The sequence below is a fragment of the Trematosphaeria pertusa genome (genome assembly GCF_010094035.1).
Source record: "Trematosphaeria pertusa strain CBS 122368 unplaced genomic scaffold BU26scaffold_3, whole genome shotgun sequence".
Classification (NCBI taxonomy): domain Eukaryota; kingdom Fungi; phylum Ascomycota; class Dothideomycetes; order Pleosporales; family Trematosphaeriaceae; genus Trematosphaeria; species Trematosphaeria pertusa.
Window position 1 is genome coordinate 1369796 of NW_022987214.1, and position 14916 is coordinate 1384711.

Here is a 14916-nt window from a genome sequence, read left to right on the forward strand (position 1 = left end):
TACCCTCCGCCGCCTAGAGTAATTTATTATCCTGTTCACACCTCGTCAAACGTAGAATCGCGTGCCCAGGGAAGCACTATGCCGGCGACCGCCGGAGCGGCTGCGAGAGCGCCTTCTCTGTGTCCTGATAGAGACGTATACTGGCATCGCCGAACAGTACCTACCGACTGGAGCAAGATTAATAGGGTGAGGCGGCGTAGTTCAGGGAGCGGAAGTCCGGTTGAGGGCCCCCTGTGCATCAGGACAGTACGGTTTGAACGGCGGAATAGTAGAGAGGAGGGATTGAGACGTGCGCCCTGGAAACGCATTACGCGTCCGTTTAGGAGAAAGTAGGGATTCCAGCGGGGTCTATCTCATAGAGGAGGGGAAGGAAAGGGAGGGAATAGGGATTTGTTTCGGCAGCATCGGTGGATGGAATAAAGATGTTAGAGGGAGAAAGGGCGCTAATGTTGCATCTTACACCTCTTCCGCATCCTAGTTCTAACCAATCGTAAACAGTACGCGTAGAAGCAAATAGCATCATCTTCATATCACCCCTCTCCCACCCGGCCACCCGGCCACCACCACTCACCCCTTAAGCCCTATGATACCCCGCATGATGCCTCTTCCACAGCCACCTCTTCAGCTTCTTCATAGCACCCCCGTTGATACCCTGTCCACAACTAGGGCTCGCTACATGCATAAACAGGCTGCTCAACTTCGGCAAGCCCGCTTCGCAAGTCGGGCATTTGAATGGGCATTCCGCCGGCGCAGGCGCAATGTGCTCGCGGAGGCCATTCCGGAACTCTTTGAAGACCCATTTGCGCGACTGGTAGCACATGGCGGCAGACTTGTTAAGGTCGAGCATATCGATGCCAGATGCACAGGTCCCGGCTTCGAGGTGGATGATCACTGGGAATGGGGTTAGTAGGTATTTCCGGGGCGATAGGCGGGGAGGTTTACTGCCGCCATAGGTGGTGAATCTGCGGTCGCAGGCGAGGCATTTGATTGTTGCGTTTCGATGAGTTATTGCGTGCTAGAATGGTAAGCATATTAGTACTGTGTTATAGTATGGTTGGGTACTCACATGTTGAAGATTAGACTCGCTGCCGAAATGCCGTCCGCATACAGTGCACACATGCTCCCTCGCGACATGCTCCCAGTACTCCGGGCTGTCTAGATAAAATTAGCAGACGGTCATCTAGAGATTTGCTGTACCGCTAACGCACCGTTCACCCACCCAAATCCCGCTCCACCGGAGCATCCCTCACACACATGTCGGCATCCCGTCTTGCGGTAGTGAGACATCAGATCCGCCCTATGGGGTCCGTCGAATCCACATTCCGTGCATGGCCAGTGGGCTTGCGAACTGCTCAGATGCTGGTAGAGCGCTTCTGCGTGTACGAATGGCCTATCGCATCGAGTGCAGTGGTATCTTGCACACGCGTTAGCCTACGACCACGGAAAGGCAAATGAGCGATAAAAGAGGGTATACGAACAAGGCTATGCCGACCATCGTTGCTGCTCGATGTGGAGATCTCTGTGCTCGGGAGAATTAGGAGTGGCTCAACGCTATATACAGGACGGTAGGTTTTTGTCACGCTCCGGTCGGGCAGTACAGAGGGACCGTGAGGAGAGGAGGGCTATGCTGCAGGAATGTACATCTGGCAACGTCAGGGCGAGACCTCAAACTAGCGGAACGGAAGTGTCGGCCCGATGGTTTCAGGGGTAGAGGCTTGGGGTGGCGGACGATAACTACGGGAATGTTCTCAGCGGGGAAAGCTATCTTTGCGGAACATCTCGACACGCGGACTAATATTGCCCAAGACGTTTCGTCTGATCCATAAACGATGCGACGGTGGAAAGGTTGGTGAGAGGTCCACTGTATCCGAGAGTGTGGTTGAGAGAGACTAGCTAGTCCAGGCTGGGTTAGTGGAAGGCGGGAGATCGACGTATGCTGACCTCGCGTTTGGAGCTTCCCTTCCCTCCTTCGCCAACCGCTTTCTCCCCGCAAATGATCTTCATCCGACGGTGGAATCCCCGACAACCGCTTCGCACATGGCCGCTGTTCCTCACTTAAGGCACCCATTTCTCCCGGTCGGGACATAAGCTTCTGGCGAAACACGAACGTGCAACACAAAGCTCACTCCGATTTCTCCGTCCACGCAGGCTCATTCCCCCACGATGCCGCCGCGAAGACCGCACCGTCACCGACCCTTAACTGCCGCGACCGCGGTGGGTGCCTGCTCGCTCGTCCTACCCACCGTGACTCTCGTCCGACTCTACGCCAACACCGGGTCTCTCTTCCCGTTCGCATACACGTCTGTTGTCAGCGGCATAACATTTCTGCTGTATGGGTACGATAAGATGCAGGCGAGGAACTTGGAATGGCGAGTAAAGGAGGCGACATTGCATATTCTGGAGGTGCTGGGAGGCTGGCCGGGGGCGCTGGTTGGACAGCACTACTTCCAGCATAAGACGAAGAAGACGACGTTCCAGATACCGTTCTGGATGATTGTGCTGGGCTGGCAAGTCGTGTGGTGGGCTGTCTGGAGTGGTGGAGTCACGGTGCCTTGAGCGGGCAATAAGATGGACTAGAAGGAGAATGATGTTTCGTGGTTTACCTAGGAAATGCGTATCCACTGCCGAATACCCAATGCCGCCGGAATATCAATGTACCAAGTCCGACCCTCCAAGGAACGCAAAGCCATTACCCAACCGGTACTAAGACGCCCGGTCCATTTATTCGTGCTTCGTTTGTGTTGTCGTAGACTCGTTAGTCTTTCGCGCCGCCGACTCCTTCGCATTCCGCGTCATGGTAGAGACCCGCTTGTACGCGTCCCTCGACAGGTCCTGCATCGAATCCCAGACTTGGCTCGCGACGCGACCTGCAATGGAGAAGGCAATTAGCGACCGGTAAACGGACTGGTCAAATTGTCCGCGGTTTCACCGGCTTGCTCGCCCAGTGGGTTATTCAAGCCTCCCCCGACGGCATTGCCAAGGCCCTGCTTGAACTGCTTGACGTCCTCTTGGTCTGAGGCGGGGATCTTGGAGAGTTGGTCTGAGGTGGAGTGTTAGCATTCGTGCTGGAGGCGATGGAGGCAACGGGGGGAAGTGCTTCATTGCCTTTGGCCCATAAAGGCATATGGCTCACCTTTGGCCATATAGGACATCTTGTTCTCCCCCATGGTCTTGAGGGCCGAGCGCTCAAGCTTGCGCTTCATCTCTGGTGGGATGCCGAAGAGGTATACGCCGAGAGCTAGGACGCCGATGACGCCGGCTAGGATGGTGATTACTTTTGTTGCGGTCATCTTGAGGGTTGTTTGGTGCGTGTTGACTGAGGATAGAGCGCAGGGCAATAAGCGTGTAGAGGATCGATGTCGGGATAGAGAAATGATGAGCGCGGTGTTCTAGTTGAATGGGCAGGTTTTATGTGACGGTGCGCCTTCCCTATGTCGCGATGACATCATCCCTGTCCGCCCTTTCACGGCCGGCTTCCCTGAGCAGATCCCTGCGCCTACTAGGGCTTGGTCTGGACCAGATTCGCCTATGTCTTGTCTACGGGATGATGCGAGATCGCATCTTCAGTGTAGAAACAGGACATTTACGGCGTCGCGACGCGCCAGGTCGCAGCTCGCAATGGTATTGACAAGGTGTAATTTTTGGAATCTGGCAGCGCTACAGCCCTCTCCTGAGATGCAGAGAACCATCAACCCCAGAGGATGCACCAGAGCTGTATCGAAGAAGCCTTGCTCAGCCCTCTGTATCCTCTGATGCCGCTTTTACCGTTCCCGGCTGCGCCTGCATAGGCCATTGAATCCACCTTTCTGGTGGTGAGAGCTGCACAGCCAATTAGGGAGCGCTCAGCCTCACACACAGCGCAACGCGGCCCCCAACCCACGGCGGCAGGCACGACCCCACGACAACACTTTAAGCTGCTGAGCTGAGCTTGTCTCTTCTCTCCATCCCTCTCCCTACGACACACGCAACCTCCTCTCCACCCGCCTAGTAATACTTTCTTTGCCTTGATCAGCCTGCAGCGTCTATCGTTTACCCCTCACCACCCCCACCACGATACCTGCTCCGCCTGACAGGCAGCTCCGCTTGACTCTCAGCCTCGAAACAGCGCAGCAAGTGCGCTGCGAGCCACACACCCAAAATGAGTTGTGCGCCCTTCTTCTATCGTGGCGTCTGTTTTCGAACGATTGCTGACCGAATCGCAGTGACAAACATGCTGAACAAGCTGCACGGTCAGCCCGACAGCTACGACAGAAAGTTCGCGCACCTCTAATACCTCCTAGGCGACAAATATGCTGAGAACACCGATCGCAGATCTCGATACCGCTTTGGAAAGACACTGGGCGCCGGCACATATGGCATTGTCAGGGAGGCCGACTGCCCCGAGGGCAAGGTCGCGGTCAAGATCATCCTGAAGAAGAACGTGCGCGGCAACGAGCAGATGGTCTACGACGAGCTGGAGATGCTTCAGCGCATGCACCACCCGCACATTGTCAAGTTCCATGACTGGTTTGAGTCGAGGGTGGGCACAAGCCCGATATAGTATGGCGGTTGGGAGCTGACTCTGGCAGGACAAATACTACATCGTAACTCAGTTGGCGACTGGCGGCGAGCTGTTCGACCGAATCTGCGAGAAGGGAAAGTTCACGGAGAAGGACGCGGCCGAGACCATCCGACAAGTGCTCGATGCCGTCAACTATCTCCACCACAACAACGTGGTGCACAGAGGTTGGTGCCTTGGCTGTAACGCACCAATCGTGATGCTGATTATGTCCAGATCTCAAGCCGGAGAATCTCTTGTATCTTTCGCCCGACCCCAACTCCTCCCTGGTACTTGCCGACTTCGGTATCGCCAAGATGCTCGACTCTAAGAACGAGGTCCTCACCACCATGGCTGGCTCATTTGGTTACGCCGCCCCCGAAGTCATGCTCAAGAAGGGGCACGGAAAGCCCGTTGATATGTGGTCCATGGGTGTCATCACCTACACGCTCCTATGCGGATACTCCCCTTTCCGATCAGAGAACTTGGCCGATTTGATCGAGGAATGCAAGAACGGCCGCGTTATCTTCCACGAGCGGTATTGGAAGGACGTCAGCAAGGATGCGAAGGAGTTCATCACGCTGCTTCTACAACCAAATCCCGACAAGCGACCCAATAGCGAGGTAAGGCATTCAGCGCTTCATTCTGTGCCATGGGGCTAATCATCATCAGGACGCTTTGAAGCACATCTGGGTCAGCGGCAAGACTGCCTCGGACCACAACCTACTGCCCGAGATCCGCGCATACGTTGCCAAGGCCCGACTCAGGCGCGGCATCGAGCTCGTCAAGCTTGCCAACCGCATCGAAGCGCTGAAGATGCAAGAGGACGAAGAAGACGACGTTCCTGGAGAAGCAGACATGCCTGCCAACGCGCGCGAGGCAGCGGGTGAGGCGTTAGCGGCACACAGCACCGAGAAGGGTCTGACGACAACAGAGAGTGCGGGTGATTCTGCGAGCACCCTGGGCAAGTCGCCCGGGCGCTTGAGCAGGATCGCCAAATCGGCCATCTTCAGAGAAGTGGTGCTAGCCAAGGTGCGAGAGATGAAGGAGGCAGAGGCCCAGAAGGAGTTCGAGAAGAAGGCGAACGAGGCGGCCAAGAAGGGCTGAGTCCAAGTCTGAGATTTTGTCTCCTTATGATGCTTCAGTACATTTCTCGACATGGTTTAGGGGCACAGAGTCACTTGCTTTAAAGTTGATTTCTTTGGCTTTGGGATACTGGGTTGCAAGTGACCAGGGCGATTAGCTAAGACACGATTGTCCCGGATAGCGGTCGGCAAGTTCCGAATCAGACGCAAACAGATTGATATTCCTTCTCATTGGTGCTCCTGTGAATGTGGGACGGACACCTGCATGCGATGGACTGATGCATGCGCAGGTGGATCCATGGATGTTTGCGGATCACGTGATGTGCGAAAAGGGTCCGAGCTCGGATCACCTTTCCCAGGTTAGCCTCCAAGGGTGCAGGTGCGCGTCGCATTGCCCAGGTGTTGAGAGTTGAGCACGACTCCGCACACGGCTGCACCCGCCCTTGACCTGCTGCCATCGAGCCAGCCTGCGAATTACCGCTCGGATAGCCTACGCGACGGCGATTTGGGGGAAATGGAGAGCGCAGCCAAGCGCAAAGCCGCCAGCGCCGCGGTGGCCGAAAATGAGGGTCGCCCGGCGAAGCGCCAGAAAGTGCCGGTACGTGCAGCCCTCCGTGACGGTGGTAGCATTGTCGGCGGTGGCTCGGAGACGACGAGGGACGGACGGACGCGATGCGGGAGGGCTCCTGGACGTGGAGCGCGACGCCTTGGTTCGACGAGCGAGCGACCTTCACCCTCCGCCAGCCCCAGCCCCTCCCTCGTCGCCGCAACACCGCGAGCGCCCCGCCGGCGATGCCTGCGAAGATGGCCCGGGAGGGATATTTGGAAGACGGAATGCCGAATGCTAACGATGGACTGTGCGAGTGCAGGCCGACGCGGAGCCCGCCTCAGAGACGCCGGAGACGACGACGACCAACGGCTTGAAGTTCCTGGAGAGCCTGAAGCAAGCAAAGGACAAAACGTGAGTGCCCTGCGCCCGCGCCCTCGTCTGGGCTGGCCGCGCTCTGAGCAGCGACTCGCTCTGCCCGGCTGCCGCACGAATTGTTACTGACAGGTTGCAGCGGCCGCCCGATTGCGGTGCACTTCCTCACGCTCCCCGACAAGGTACGCTCCTGGACACGCTCCCCCGCGTCCCGCGTCGGCCCCGCTAACGAGATGCGCATAGGACGAGATCCCGGAGTACTACGACGTGATCAAGCTCCCCGTTGCAATCGACACTATCGAGGTACGATGCCCGCACCTACATGTCGCATACAATGCCCACAGCAGAGATCACACTGTCCACATCTATTCACATTGAGCCTTCTTGGGCCCTATACCCCTATATACACCCTGCCTTGAGCATGGGAGCCGATATACCGCACCCAGCTCGAGGATGAATTGCTGACTGTCATTGCAGGACAAGCTCAACCGCGGAGAATACACCACACTTGCGCAGGTCGAGAGCGACTGCAAGCGGCTCGTCAACAATGCAAAGGCGTACAACGACAAGAAGTCCCTCATCTACGAGGATGCCGAGCGTCTCCGCAAGACGGCGTCGAACTGGATGGTCAAGCACAACCCCGCATACCGTATACAAGGCTATCAGGCGATTGCTACGCCCGTACCCGGCGAAGAGGCAACGCCCCCGGGGAAGCCCGCCCCTCGCCCTGCGGTTTCGACACCCCGGCCTGCGGCTCCTACCCCAGATTCCACCGAGAGACCGCGACGAGCGGCGGCTACCGCAGCACAAACCACCCCAGCACCTTCGAAGCTACGCCACTCAGCGTCAACAGCCCCGGAAGAACCAGATGATAACCCGGACTTTGCGGGAAAGACCTTCCAGCAAGTGCAGGACCGGATCATTCGCGAGCTGATCGACTACGTAGAGCCAGAGTGAGTAGTGGGCAAGCTTCACATACTTGGTCATAACTGACGCTGCTATAGGAGCGGTCTGCCAATTTTCCAGCCCTTCGTGCAACTGCCTAGCCGGTCGCTGAAGGACTACTATCAACTGATCAAGGAGCCCATGTCCCTCTCGGCGGTACAGAAGAAAGTTCGCGGCGTCGTTGGCCGCAATCCGCCAACCGGTATCACGGAATTGAAGAGCTGGGATGCCTTTGAACAGGCAACGAGCTTGATATGGATCAACGCTCGAGATTACAATGAGGATGGCAGCGACATCTACAACGTATCCCTTGAGCTCGAGGTATGCATATGCCTGAGAATGTTCTACTATCCATTGCTCACAGACGCAGGCTTTGTTCAAGAAGCGGCTAGCGGAAGCTAAGGCCAAAGTCGAAGAGCCACCACAGCCGAAGCTCAAGCTCAATATGTCGGTCGCCGCTCCGTCTCCCGTGCCAGCACCTCCGAAGCAGCAGCAGTTGAAGCTGAAGTTGCGACAAAGCCCAGTATCAGATCCAAATACTCCAGCTGCGCGTAGTTCTGCCACTCCTGGTGTCATCGTGGACAATGAAGCTCTTAGGAGGCAGCAACGCCATGTCCTGGATAGCATGAATGGCACCGGATCGCCTCGACCATCATCTGCTGGCAAACCACAGACTCCCTCGGCATCTAGCAATCCGTTCAGCGGTTCGCGGGGAGCTGCCGCCACCATCGCCCCATTGCCTGCCGCGCAGTCCAGAACCGCAGGATCGCCTCCGGCTGTGAATGGGATCAAGAACGATGTGCAATCCCCGGCACTAAATGCTATCAGACCAGCTAGCAACGCATCCGACAGTCAGAGCCAGCGGTTAAGCGTGCCAGCGCAGACTCCGCACCCTGTCATGCCTCCGCCACAGTCAATATCCCGACCGGCAAGTGGCAGTCCGCATCCAAATGGACCGATCGGCCAGCAGACTGGAACCTACAATCAGTACCACCCACCACCGAACTACTATGTCCCTCCTACGACGCCTCACTTCGAGAACCTCAGGAAGGTGCCGCTGAAGAGTAAGTATATCCATTGCTGCAGGACGTTGATTGGCTTGCTAACACCGACCAGGTGTGGAGGAAGCCCTCATTCCCAAGATAACTCTCAACACTCATCCTGCGCTCAACCTGCCGAAGCCATGGTCTGTCAATGTCCTCGCCAACAAGCAGAAAACCTCGCATAGCGTTACGATGATTCTGTCACCGAATTACTCGTACCTCCAAATCGTGCCCCACGTTCCCATCGCGCTCACCAACCGCCTCTATCGGCTGTTCGTGACCGTCAATGGCAATAAGACGTTCGAAGTGAATCGAATACCGGTTACCGCAGGCATCAACGGCACCTCCATGGGACCAGGCTATGAAGGTGGCAAGAAGAAAGGCGAACCAGTCTTTGAGGCCAAGCTCATGGCAGGCGTAAATCGCGTCGAAGTGGAGATCGTTGCGGAGAAGGATCGAAAGGGGAAACCAGAGCCCAAAGATCCCAAAGATCCCAAAGATCCCAAAGATCAGGTGGAAATTGAGAAATGCACCATCTTCTTGCATCTGACGAGGACGTCGTAGGAAAACGGCCCACACGTGGAAGATGAGGGTAATGTCGGATTGGGGAACGAGGCGGCTTAGCAGGCGTTTGTACGTTTTCGGGGCTGTAAGGGTCTATGTCTACCCGGCGTTTAAGAGCACAGAAATCGGGCTGGGCATGGCTGGTCTTTTGTTATTCTCCGAGGTTTGCCCGTGGGAAGCAAGCAGTTTCTTGGAGGGGGTCCCAGCGCAGACTCTGTGTGGGCATCTGCTTTATTCCTTCCTCTGTATTAGCATTGATGAGTAGTGGTTTCACGGGTTAGTGGCTTGTGGCCTTCACAGCTAGGAATGAGAGAGCGTTGAATACTTCAGCCCCGGGCTAGGACTTGGTTGCGTGGAAAAGATGGGCGCGTTGTATTGCGTCGTCGCATTGTTCTGGACCTGGGCTGGATATCCCGGCTAGACTTTTGGCTCCTTGGTACGGTTTGAATGGCTTGGTTCTTCCTGGGATTTAACTGTGCGATTGGGCTCTAGTAGCTAATGGGCGTATTCCTGGAATTGTTGTTTGGTGGTTAAAGATCTTCTCGGATGAGGTAGGTACTGTTTCTCTCTCCCGCCGTGTCTTATCGCTCTCCCCTCCTCGAAATCCCCAGAATCTCAGAATCTTAACGCTTGGGTGGATAAATCAGGTGATTTTTCTTGCCCTTGTGATTGGCTCAAAAACCTGGAAGAAGCTATGTAACGCCCTTTCTGTGAGGCGTGTAAAGCAAAGCAAACGATCTTTCCTCTACCATCCACTCACGAGCGCGAACTAGGCATTCGGTAGTAGCGCCATCTCAGCCCTCGAGTAGCTTGATGACCCGCATGGGTCTGGATCGCGCCTTTTAGAAGGGGACTTGGTGCGTTCAGGGATGGGCTGGAGAGGACCCTGGTAGAGGGGGGAGTACCCAGGCGCTAGCCTAGAGCGGATTGGGGTTAGATGGGGTGGGTGGGAGATGGGATTAGGACCTAGGAGGAGGGCCTGGGAGTGGTTGGTGTGGTGGGTAGGGTGCTCTGCATGGATGGCCATGGAATTTAGGTGCGAGGAATGGTTTACAGCGAGGAGGGAGGGGGGTCTAGTTTACCTACAAGAGCAAACGCGGGCTGAGCGTAGCGGAGCTGAGGTGGAGGAGTGTGGATCGTGCCTTGTGTTCGGCGTGGACGGGGGATTGCGGTGAAGAGGGTGCGTTTGCAAGATGGGGGCTTGGGTGGTGAGGAACTGACTGCGTTGCGTTGGGGAGGTGGGTTATATAGCGAGGGGATCGAAGGGACGCACACTGCTGCTTAGCGGACGCGGAAGATACCCTCGTTGGATCAAGCACCATACATCCTATCCTCTCTCTTTCGACCAAGCACGACGGACGATAAACCAACATCAAACAAACCGCCATCCCCATCCGAGATGACCGCTTCCCACCCCACCCCCCAGCGCCGCCCGGGCATCATGCTCGTGCAACCGCGCCTCAAGTCCCCCAGCCCCGAAACCGCAGCCCTCTTCCTGCGCTGGACTAAACTGCATTTCCCAGAGCTACTCCACCTGCCTGCCTCCTCGCACGGCAGCGTCACAGGCGCCATGCGCTTCGTCGCCCCGTCCTCTTCCTCCTCCTCCTCCTCCGCGCATTCCAAATACAGCCACGACGACCAAAAAGGCCTGACGCCGTACTTCTACACGTGCCACGTCGACGACATCGGCTTCGTCCGCAGCCCGCTGTACGACGGCGTGAACCGGCGGCTGGACTTGGAGAATACACGGACGTTGCGGGAGGGCGAGGTGCCGGTCGGTAGGGAGGGGAGTGTGTTTGAGGTTGTGGATGCTCGGTTTAAGGTTTATGAGGTTGTTGATAAGGGTATGGGGGGTTTGGGGGGTATGTGTTGCTCTTCCTTCTAGATGGATGGATGGATTGATGGACTACTGCTAACGTGTTACGTCGACGTAGCAAGCAACACCAATATCAGCGGCACGTTCCAGGACCTCGCGCTCCCGCTCTCCCCCTCGCACGCAGAGACCGGCACGCCGCCGGCAAACTTCCTCATCGTGCTGTCGGTCAATCCGAATCCCGAGGCCGGATCCACCACCACCGGCAGCATAGTTCCACCGCACGTGCAGCAGCTCCAGACTTCCCTGCTCTCCTTCCTAGGCGCGAAGCAAGCGGCGCTGAAACTGCACACTTCGCTGTACCGCGACGCGGGCGCGGCGACGCAGCCGGAAGCGCACCCGATGGTGGATGCAGCGGCGGCGGGCGAGTGGCTGGTGACGGTGGTGGTGGTTGATGAAGCGGGGGTGGTTGGGAGAGAGGATGTTGCGGGGTTGGTGGAGGCTTGGGTGGATGGTGTGCAGGAAGGGAAGGGGGATGGGGATGTGGAGCTTTCGTGGGGAGTTTGGAGCGGCGATGTGCTTATGTCTAGGCCACAGGGGGACGGCGGCAGTGAGCCATGATAGGTGCCTCGCGTGGTTGATTGGGCAGGCACTGGAGGAATAGGGCGGGGTATTTGGTGCGAGCTTTGGGCGGCATTGGATGAGTTTGTTTGTTCTGTGTTGTTGTCTGGTGGGGAGTGGAAAGGTTGGAGATCGCTGGAGCGGGGCTGTTTCCATGGGAAGACGGTATTTATCATACTGTATGGACGAATTATCTTCGATGTCAAACGGCAACTCGACATATTAAGCCTACCTACTGTAGTGTTGTAATGTTTGTGAGCAGTGTAATAAGTGCTGGGCATCTACGGTGGAAATGAACCCTGCAACCACCACCCGTCTTCCTCATCTCCTTTAAATTACTACCCCAGGAACAAACTCGTTATCAGGGGATAACACATCTCACATCCATGTAATACATCCGAAACAATTGCACGTCAAACTGTGATTTGATTCGATGCATCGATGCTATGATACACATAGTAGATAGATACTAAGAAATTAAACACTAGAAACTACCCCGTTATAAGCCGCCGCTATTCGACTTCGATAGGAAGAGTAAGATGCAAAAATGCACAAGGCGTAAACACATAACGTAACGACCATAAAAAGCTTGACAACGATGTGTTCGATCGTACAAGAGTGGCGGGTCTGTGTAAGGGCACCGTCATCATCGATTCCCTTTGTCCTAACCTTCTCGCTCATGCAACTGAGCGCGCTTACGGGAGGATATCCGCACAACCGAAGCTTCGCTCAACACCAAACGCACCCGGCTCCTTCCACTCGTCGTCCTGGAAGGAGAAGATACACGCGAACTCGCCCACGGCGCTAATAATGCTCTCAATCGCCTCTTTCTGCTGGCTCACACCGGGAACAGCCGCGCCGTTCGCCTCGCCGTACTTCGGCCATCCGATCTCGGAAATGTACTTGCCGCGCGCCGCAGCCTCTGGGCACACCTTGGCCGCCTGCTCGATCTGCTTGAGCGCGAAGTCGCCGGCCTGGCCAGCGGTGATGCCGCCATCGAAGAAGGGGTGAACCTGTGCGGCAAACACATCGATGACGTCGCAGAGCGCGGCACCGTATTCCTCCCAGGTGCCGACGGGCTCAGCGGTCGTGACGGGAATATCGGAGGGGAAGCCGGCATCAAGCAACTTCTGCTTGCACACCTTGATGTAGGCAGCGAGGTCGCCAGCCTGGACGCCGTGCGCGAAAATGGCCTCGTTACCGACGATGAGCATGGCCATGCTGTCCTTTGGCGCATTGTCGATGATATCCTGGAGCTGCTCGTTGGCGCCGGCCGAGTTGGGGCCCTTGCTCGCGTCGAGGAAGATGCCGTAGATGACCTTGAGGCCGTGCTTCTGGCAGGCGGGGACTACATTGTCGAAGACTCCGCAGTCGGTGCTGTAGCTGCGGATCGTGGTGTAGCCGAGACTCGCGATCTTAGCGATGTCGGATTGGACTTCCATGGCGGACTTGCAGTCGCCGTTCGACGCGTAGGGTGTGTAGGTGATGGACCACTTCTGGCCGTTGGGCGTGATACGGTGGCCATATTCGCCGCCGCCGTGGGCGGGCTTGCTGGGCTTGGGCTTTGGAACGTAGGCGGACTTGGAAGGCACCGCCGGGGGAGTGTATGCGGGTGGAGTATAGATCGAGGACGGAGCCACCGGCTTGTAAGAGGTGGGAGGAGGGGGAGGAGGCACGTAGACGACTGAGCTCGACGATGGGGCTGGTGGAGTGTAAATCGGCGTGCTGCTGGACTCCTCAGGGCAGGGCGTCGAGGTCTCTGGAATCGGCGTTGGTACAACGTAGATGGTTGAGTTCGGGGCGATGCTAGGCACTGCGGTATATCAGCTTCCACGTCCTTCGTTGTTCTAAACTTGGTGGTTTTCCAGTTCTTCCTCCTCTTGCTACATTGGATTCACATACTCGCAGTCACATAAATAGTCGTGTAGATTGTGGAGACCTCGCACACCTGGTCCTCCGCATATTCATATCCACGACGAAGGTGGAACCCAGCATGCGCCGGGTGCGAGGCCACCACGGAACCGACAAGTGCGGCCGAAGCAGCAACAATTGGACCCTTCATCTTGACTTTGTTTACTAAGAATAGCGACGGCTAGGGCAGTGATTATTCGTTATAACGTAGAGCAAAAGCGAGTGACGAGGTATTAAGTGAAGAGAGCGACTGGACAAACGAATGACGACGGCACAAAGGCCAAAGGACTTGAGCGTGCGAGGCTATGGACGTACAGAAGCCTTGCGCAGCAACACGAAAGAGAGGAGGAAGAGCAGCGGTTTTGATAGCCGTCGCCATGGCCCTGCTGACCTTGGCGATTAGGGGTCTGTCCATTCGTAAATTAAGCACTGTCGATGCAGGCCCATAAACGGCATGACGCAGCAGCACGCGGCGCCAAACTACGGCTCGAAGCAGCCATGATGCACAGCACGGGTGCGTCGTGAAATGAGCTCTGGCCTTTCCCCAGACCAAGTTGTTCTGTTTCGGTTGAGGCGCCGCCTACTTGCAGTTAGCGCGTCGCTAGGGTGCCTAGCGTCAATTTCCCCTGACAGGCCAGTTGGATGCACAACACCGGCACAACTGCGTCACAAGTCGCCGTGCGGCGAATTGGAGCAATCGATAGATGTGGGATGGGAATCCTGCGAGCGCGCTGAGCCCTTGGATCTCGCAACGGCTCCAGCTGGCAGCTTGGGGCGATGCGAGCACAATCTCCCCGCCCTCGAGGGCAAGCGGACGGTTCGCTGGGCAGCCTCGTATTTCTGATGAGCGGCGGAACATTCGGCTTTGGTCTTCATCAAAGACCAGAGGCGTTCAGTAGTCGTCCACCCGCGCCGCCGACGAAAGCAGAGCATGTAAAATGACACATCGCAACCACGCGCAGTCTAATCTCCAGCGGGCGACGGCGGCGACCATGTGGGCGTTGGGCGCTCGGGAATTTCTGGTCACGGCCAGGCGCTGCTGCAGGAACAGAATCAGGAACGCGGGAACGGCGTGCGTGCTCAGGGGCAGCGCTGCACGTCGCTTCGCGGGTGAAATTCGCCAGCAGGGTGTTGTTTATTGGCCGAACCGTTCGATTGCTTGTTGGCGGCGAGGATCGCGAGCACAGCTGTGCGGCGGGGACCTCACCGTTCAAAAGCCGCCTGTTCCGACCTGCCTTCCGCGGCATCTCCTATCCATCTCTTGTGCGACGTGAGAGCCGTCTTCTCAGGAGCCACGAGATTCGCGACTGCGGGGACGCAGGGTCCGTCCCGACGGTGTCCTTCTCCCTGCGTTTTCGAGCATGCTGTGCTGCGTCGGCCGTCGGGAACGACTGCAGTTTCGGCGCGCTTCCAAGCCAGCGGTGAGCGTCTTGGAGGTCTTGGATGCGAGAAGAGCGTTTTTCCCAAGAGGACAA

General features: G+C 56.8%; 7 protein-coding genes across 7 annotated transcripts; 4 read left to right on the forward strand and 3 right to left on the reverse strand.

Moving 5' to 3' along the window:
* Nucleotides 1-554: 554 nt before the first annotated feature.
* On the reverse strand, nt 555-1837 carry BU26DRAFT_477300 (uncharacterized protein). Its single transcript, XM_033825598.1, has 5 exons — nt 1479-1837; nt 1209-1414; nt 1067-1155; nt 943-1015; nt 555-891 (listed from the first exon to the last, which is right to left on the reverse strand). Exons 1-5 carry the CDS (start codon nt 1493-1495, stop codon nt 575-577), a joined length of 702 nt encoding a protein of 233 aa, XP_033688246.1. The 5' UTR covers nt 1496-1837; the 3' UTR covers nt 555-574.
* Nucleotides 1838-1943: 106 nt separating this feature from the next.
* BU26DRAFT_218895 (DUF1294-domain-containing protein) lies at nt 1944-2755 on the forward strand. Its single transcript, XM_033820733.1, has one exon. The coding sequence runs from the start codon at nt 2164-2166 to the stop codon at nt 2554-2556; it is 393 nt and encodes a 130-aa protein (XP_033688247.1). The 5' UTR covers nt 1944-2163; the 3' UTR covers nt 2557-2755.
* Nucleotides 2575-3357, reverse strand: BU26DRAFT_515614 (uncharacterized protein). The gene is made up of 2 exons (XM_033828120.1): nt 3134-3357; nt 2575-3040 (listed from the first exon to the last, which is right to left on the reverse strand). Exons 1-2 carry the CDS (start codon nt 3288-3290, stop codon nt 2886-2888), a joined length of 312 nt encoding a protein of 103 aa, XP_033688248.1. The 5' UTR covers nt 3291-3357; the 3' UTR covers nt 2575-2885.
* Nucleotides 3358-4210: 853 nt separating this feature from the next.
* On the forward strand, nt 4211-5644 carry BU26DRAFT_528497 (calmodulin dependent protein kinase; the record flags this gene model as incomplete). The annotated part of the gene is made up of 5 exons (XM_033830851.1): nt 4211-4254; nt 4312-4519; nt 4569-4725; nt 4775-5160; nt 5210-5644. The coding sequence occupies 5 exons, from the start codon at nt 4211-4213 to the stop codon at nt 5642-5644; spliced, it is 1230 nt and encodes a 409-aa protein (XP_033688249.1).
* Nucleotides 5645-6136: 492 nt separating this feature from the next.
* On the forward strand, nt 6137-9096 carry BU26DRAFT_420121 (Bromodomain-containing protein; the record flags this gene model as incomplete). Its single annotated transcript, XM_033823343.1, has 8 exons — nt 6137-6220; nt 6492-6583; nt 6684-6726; nt 6788-6847; nt 7022-7497; nt 7552-7810; nt 7860-8553; nt 8606-9096. 8 exons carry the CDS (start codon nt 6137-6139, stop codon nt 9094-9096), a joined length of 2199 nt encoding a protein of 732 aa, XP_033688250.1.
* Nucleotides 9097-10495: 1399 nt separating this feature from the next.
* On the forward strand, nt 10496-11665 carry BU26DRAFT_547776 (uncharacterized protein; the record flags this gene model as incomplete). Its single annotated transcript, XM_033831902.1, has 2 exons — nt 10496-10958; nt 11031-11665. 2 exons carry the CDS (start codon nt 10496-10498, stop codon nt 11528-11530), a joined length of 963 nt encoding a protein of 320 aa, XP_033688251.1. The 3' UTR covers nt 11531-11665.
* A 408-nt stretch (nt 11666-12073) lies between these two features.
* BU26DRAFT_218915 (glycoside hydrolase family 17 protein) lies at nt 12074-13355 on the reverse strand. The gene has a single exon (XM_033820735.1). It carries the CDS (start codon nt 12970-12972, stop codon nt 12226-12228), a length of 747 nt encoding a protein of 248 aa, XP_033688252.1. The 5' UTR covers nt 12973-13355; the 3' UTR covers nt 12074-12225.
* Between the last annotated feature and the right edge of the window lie 1561 nt (nt 13356-14916).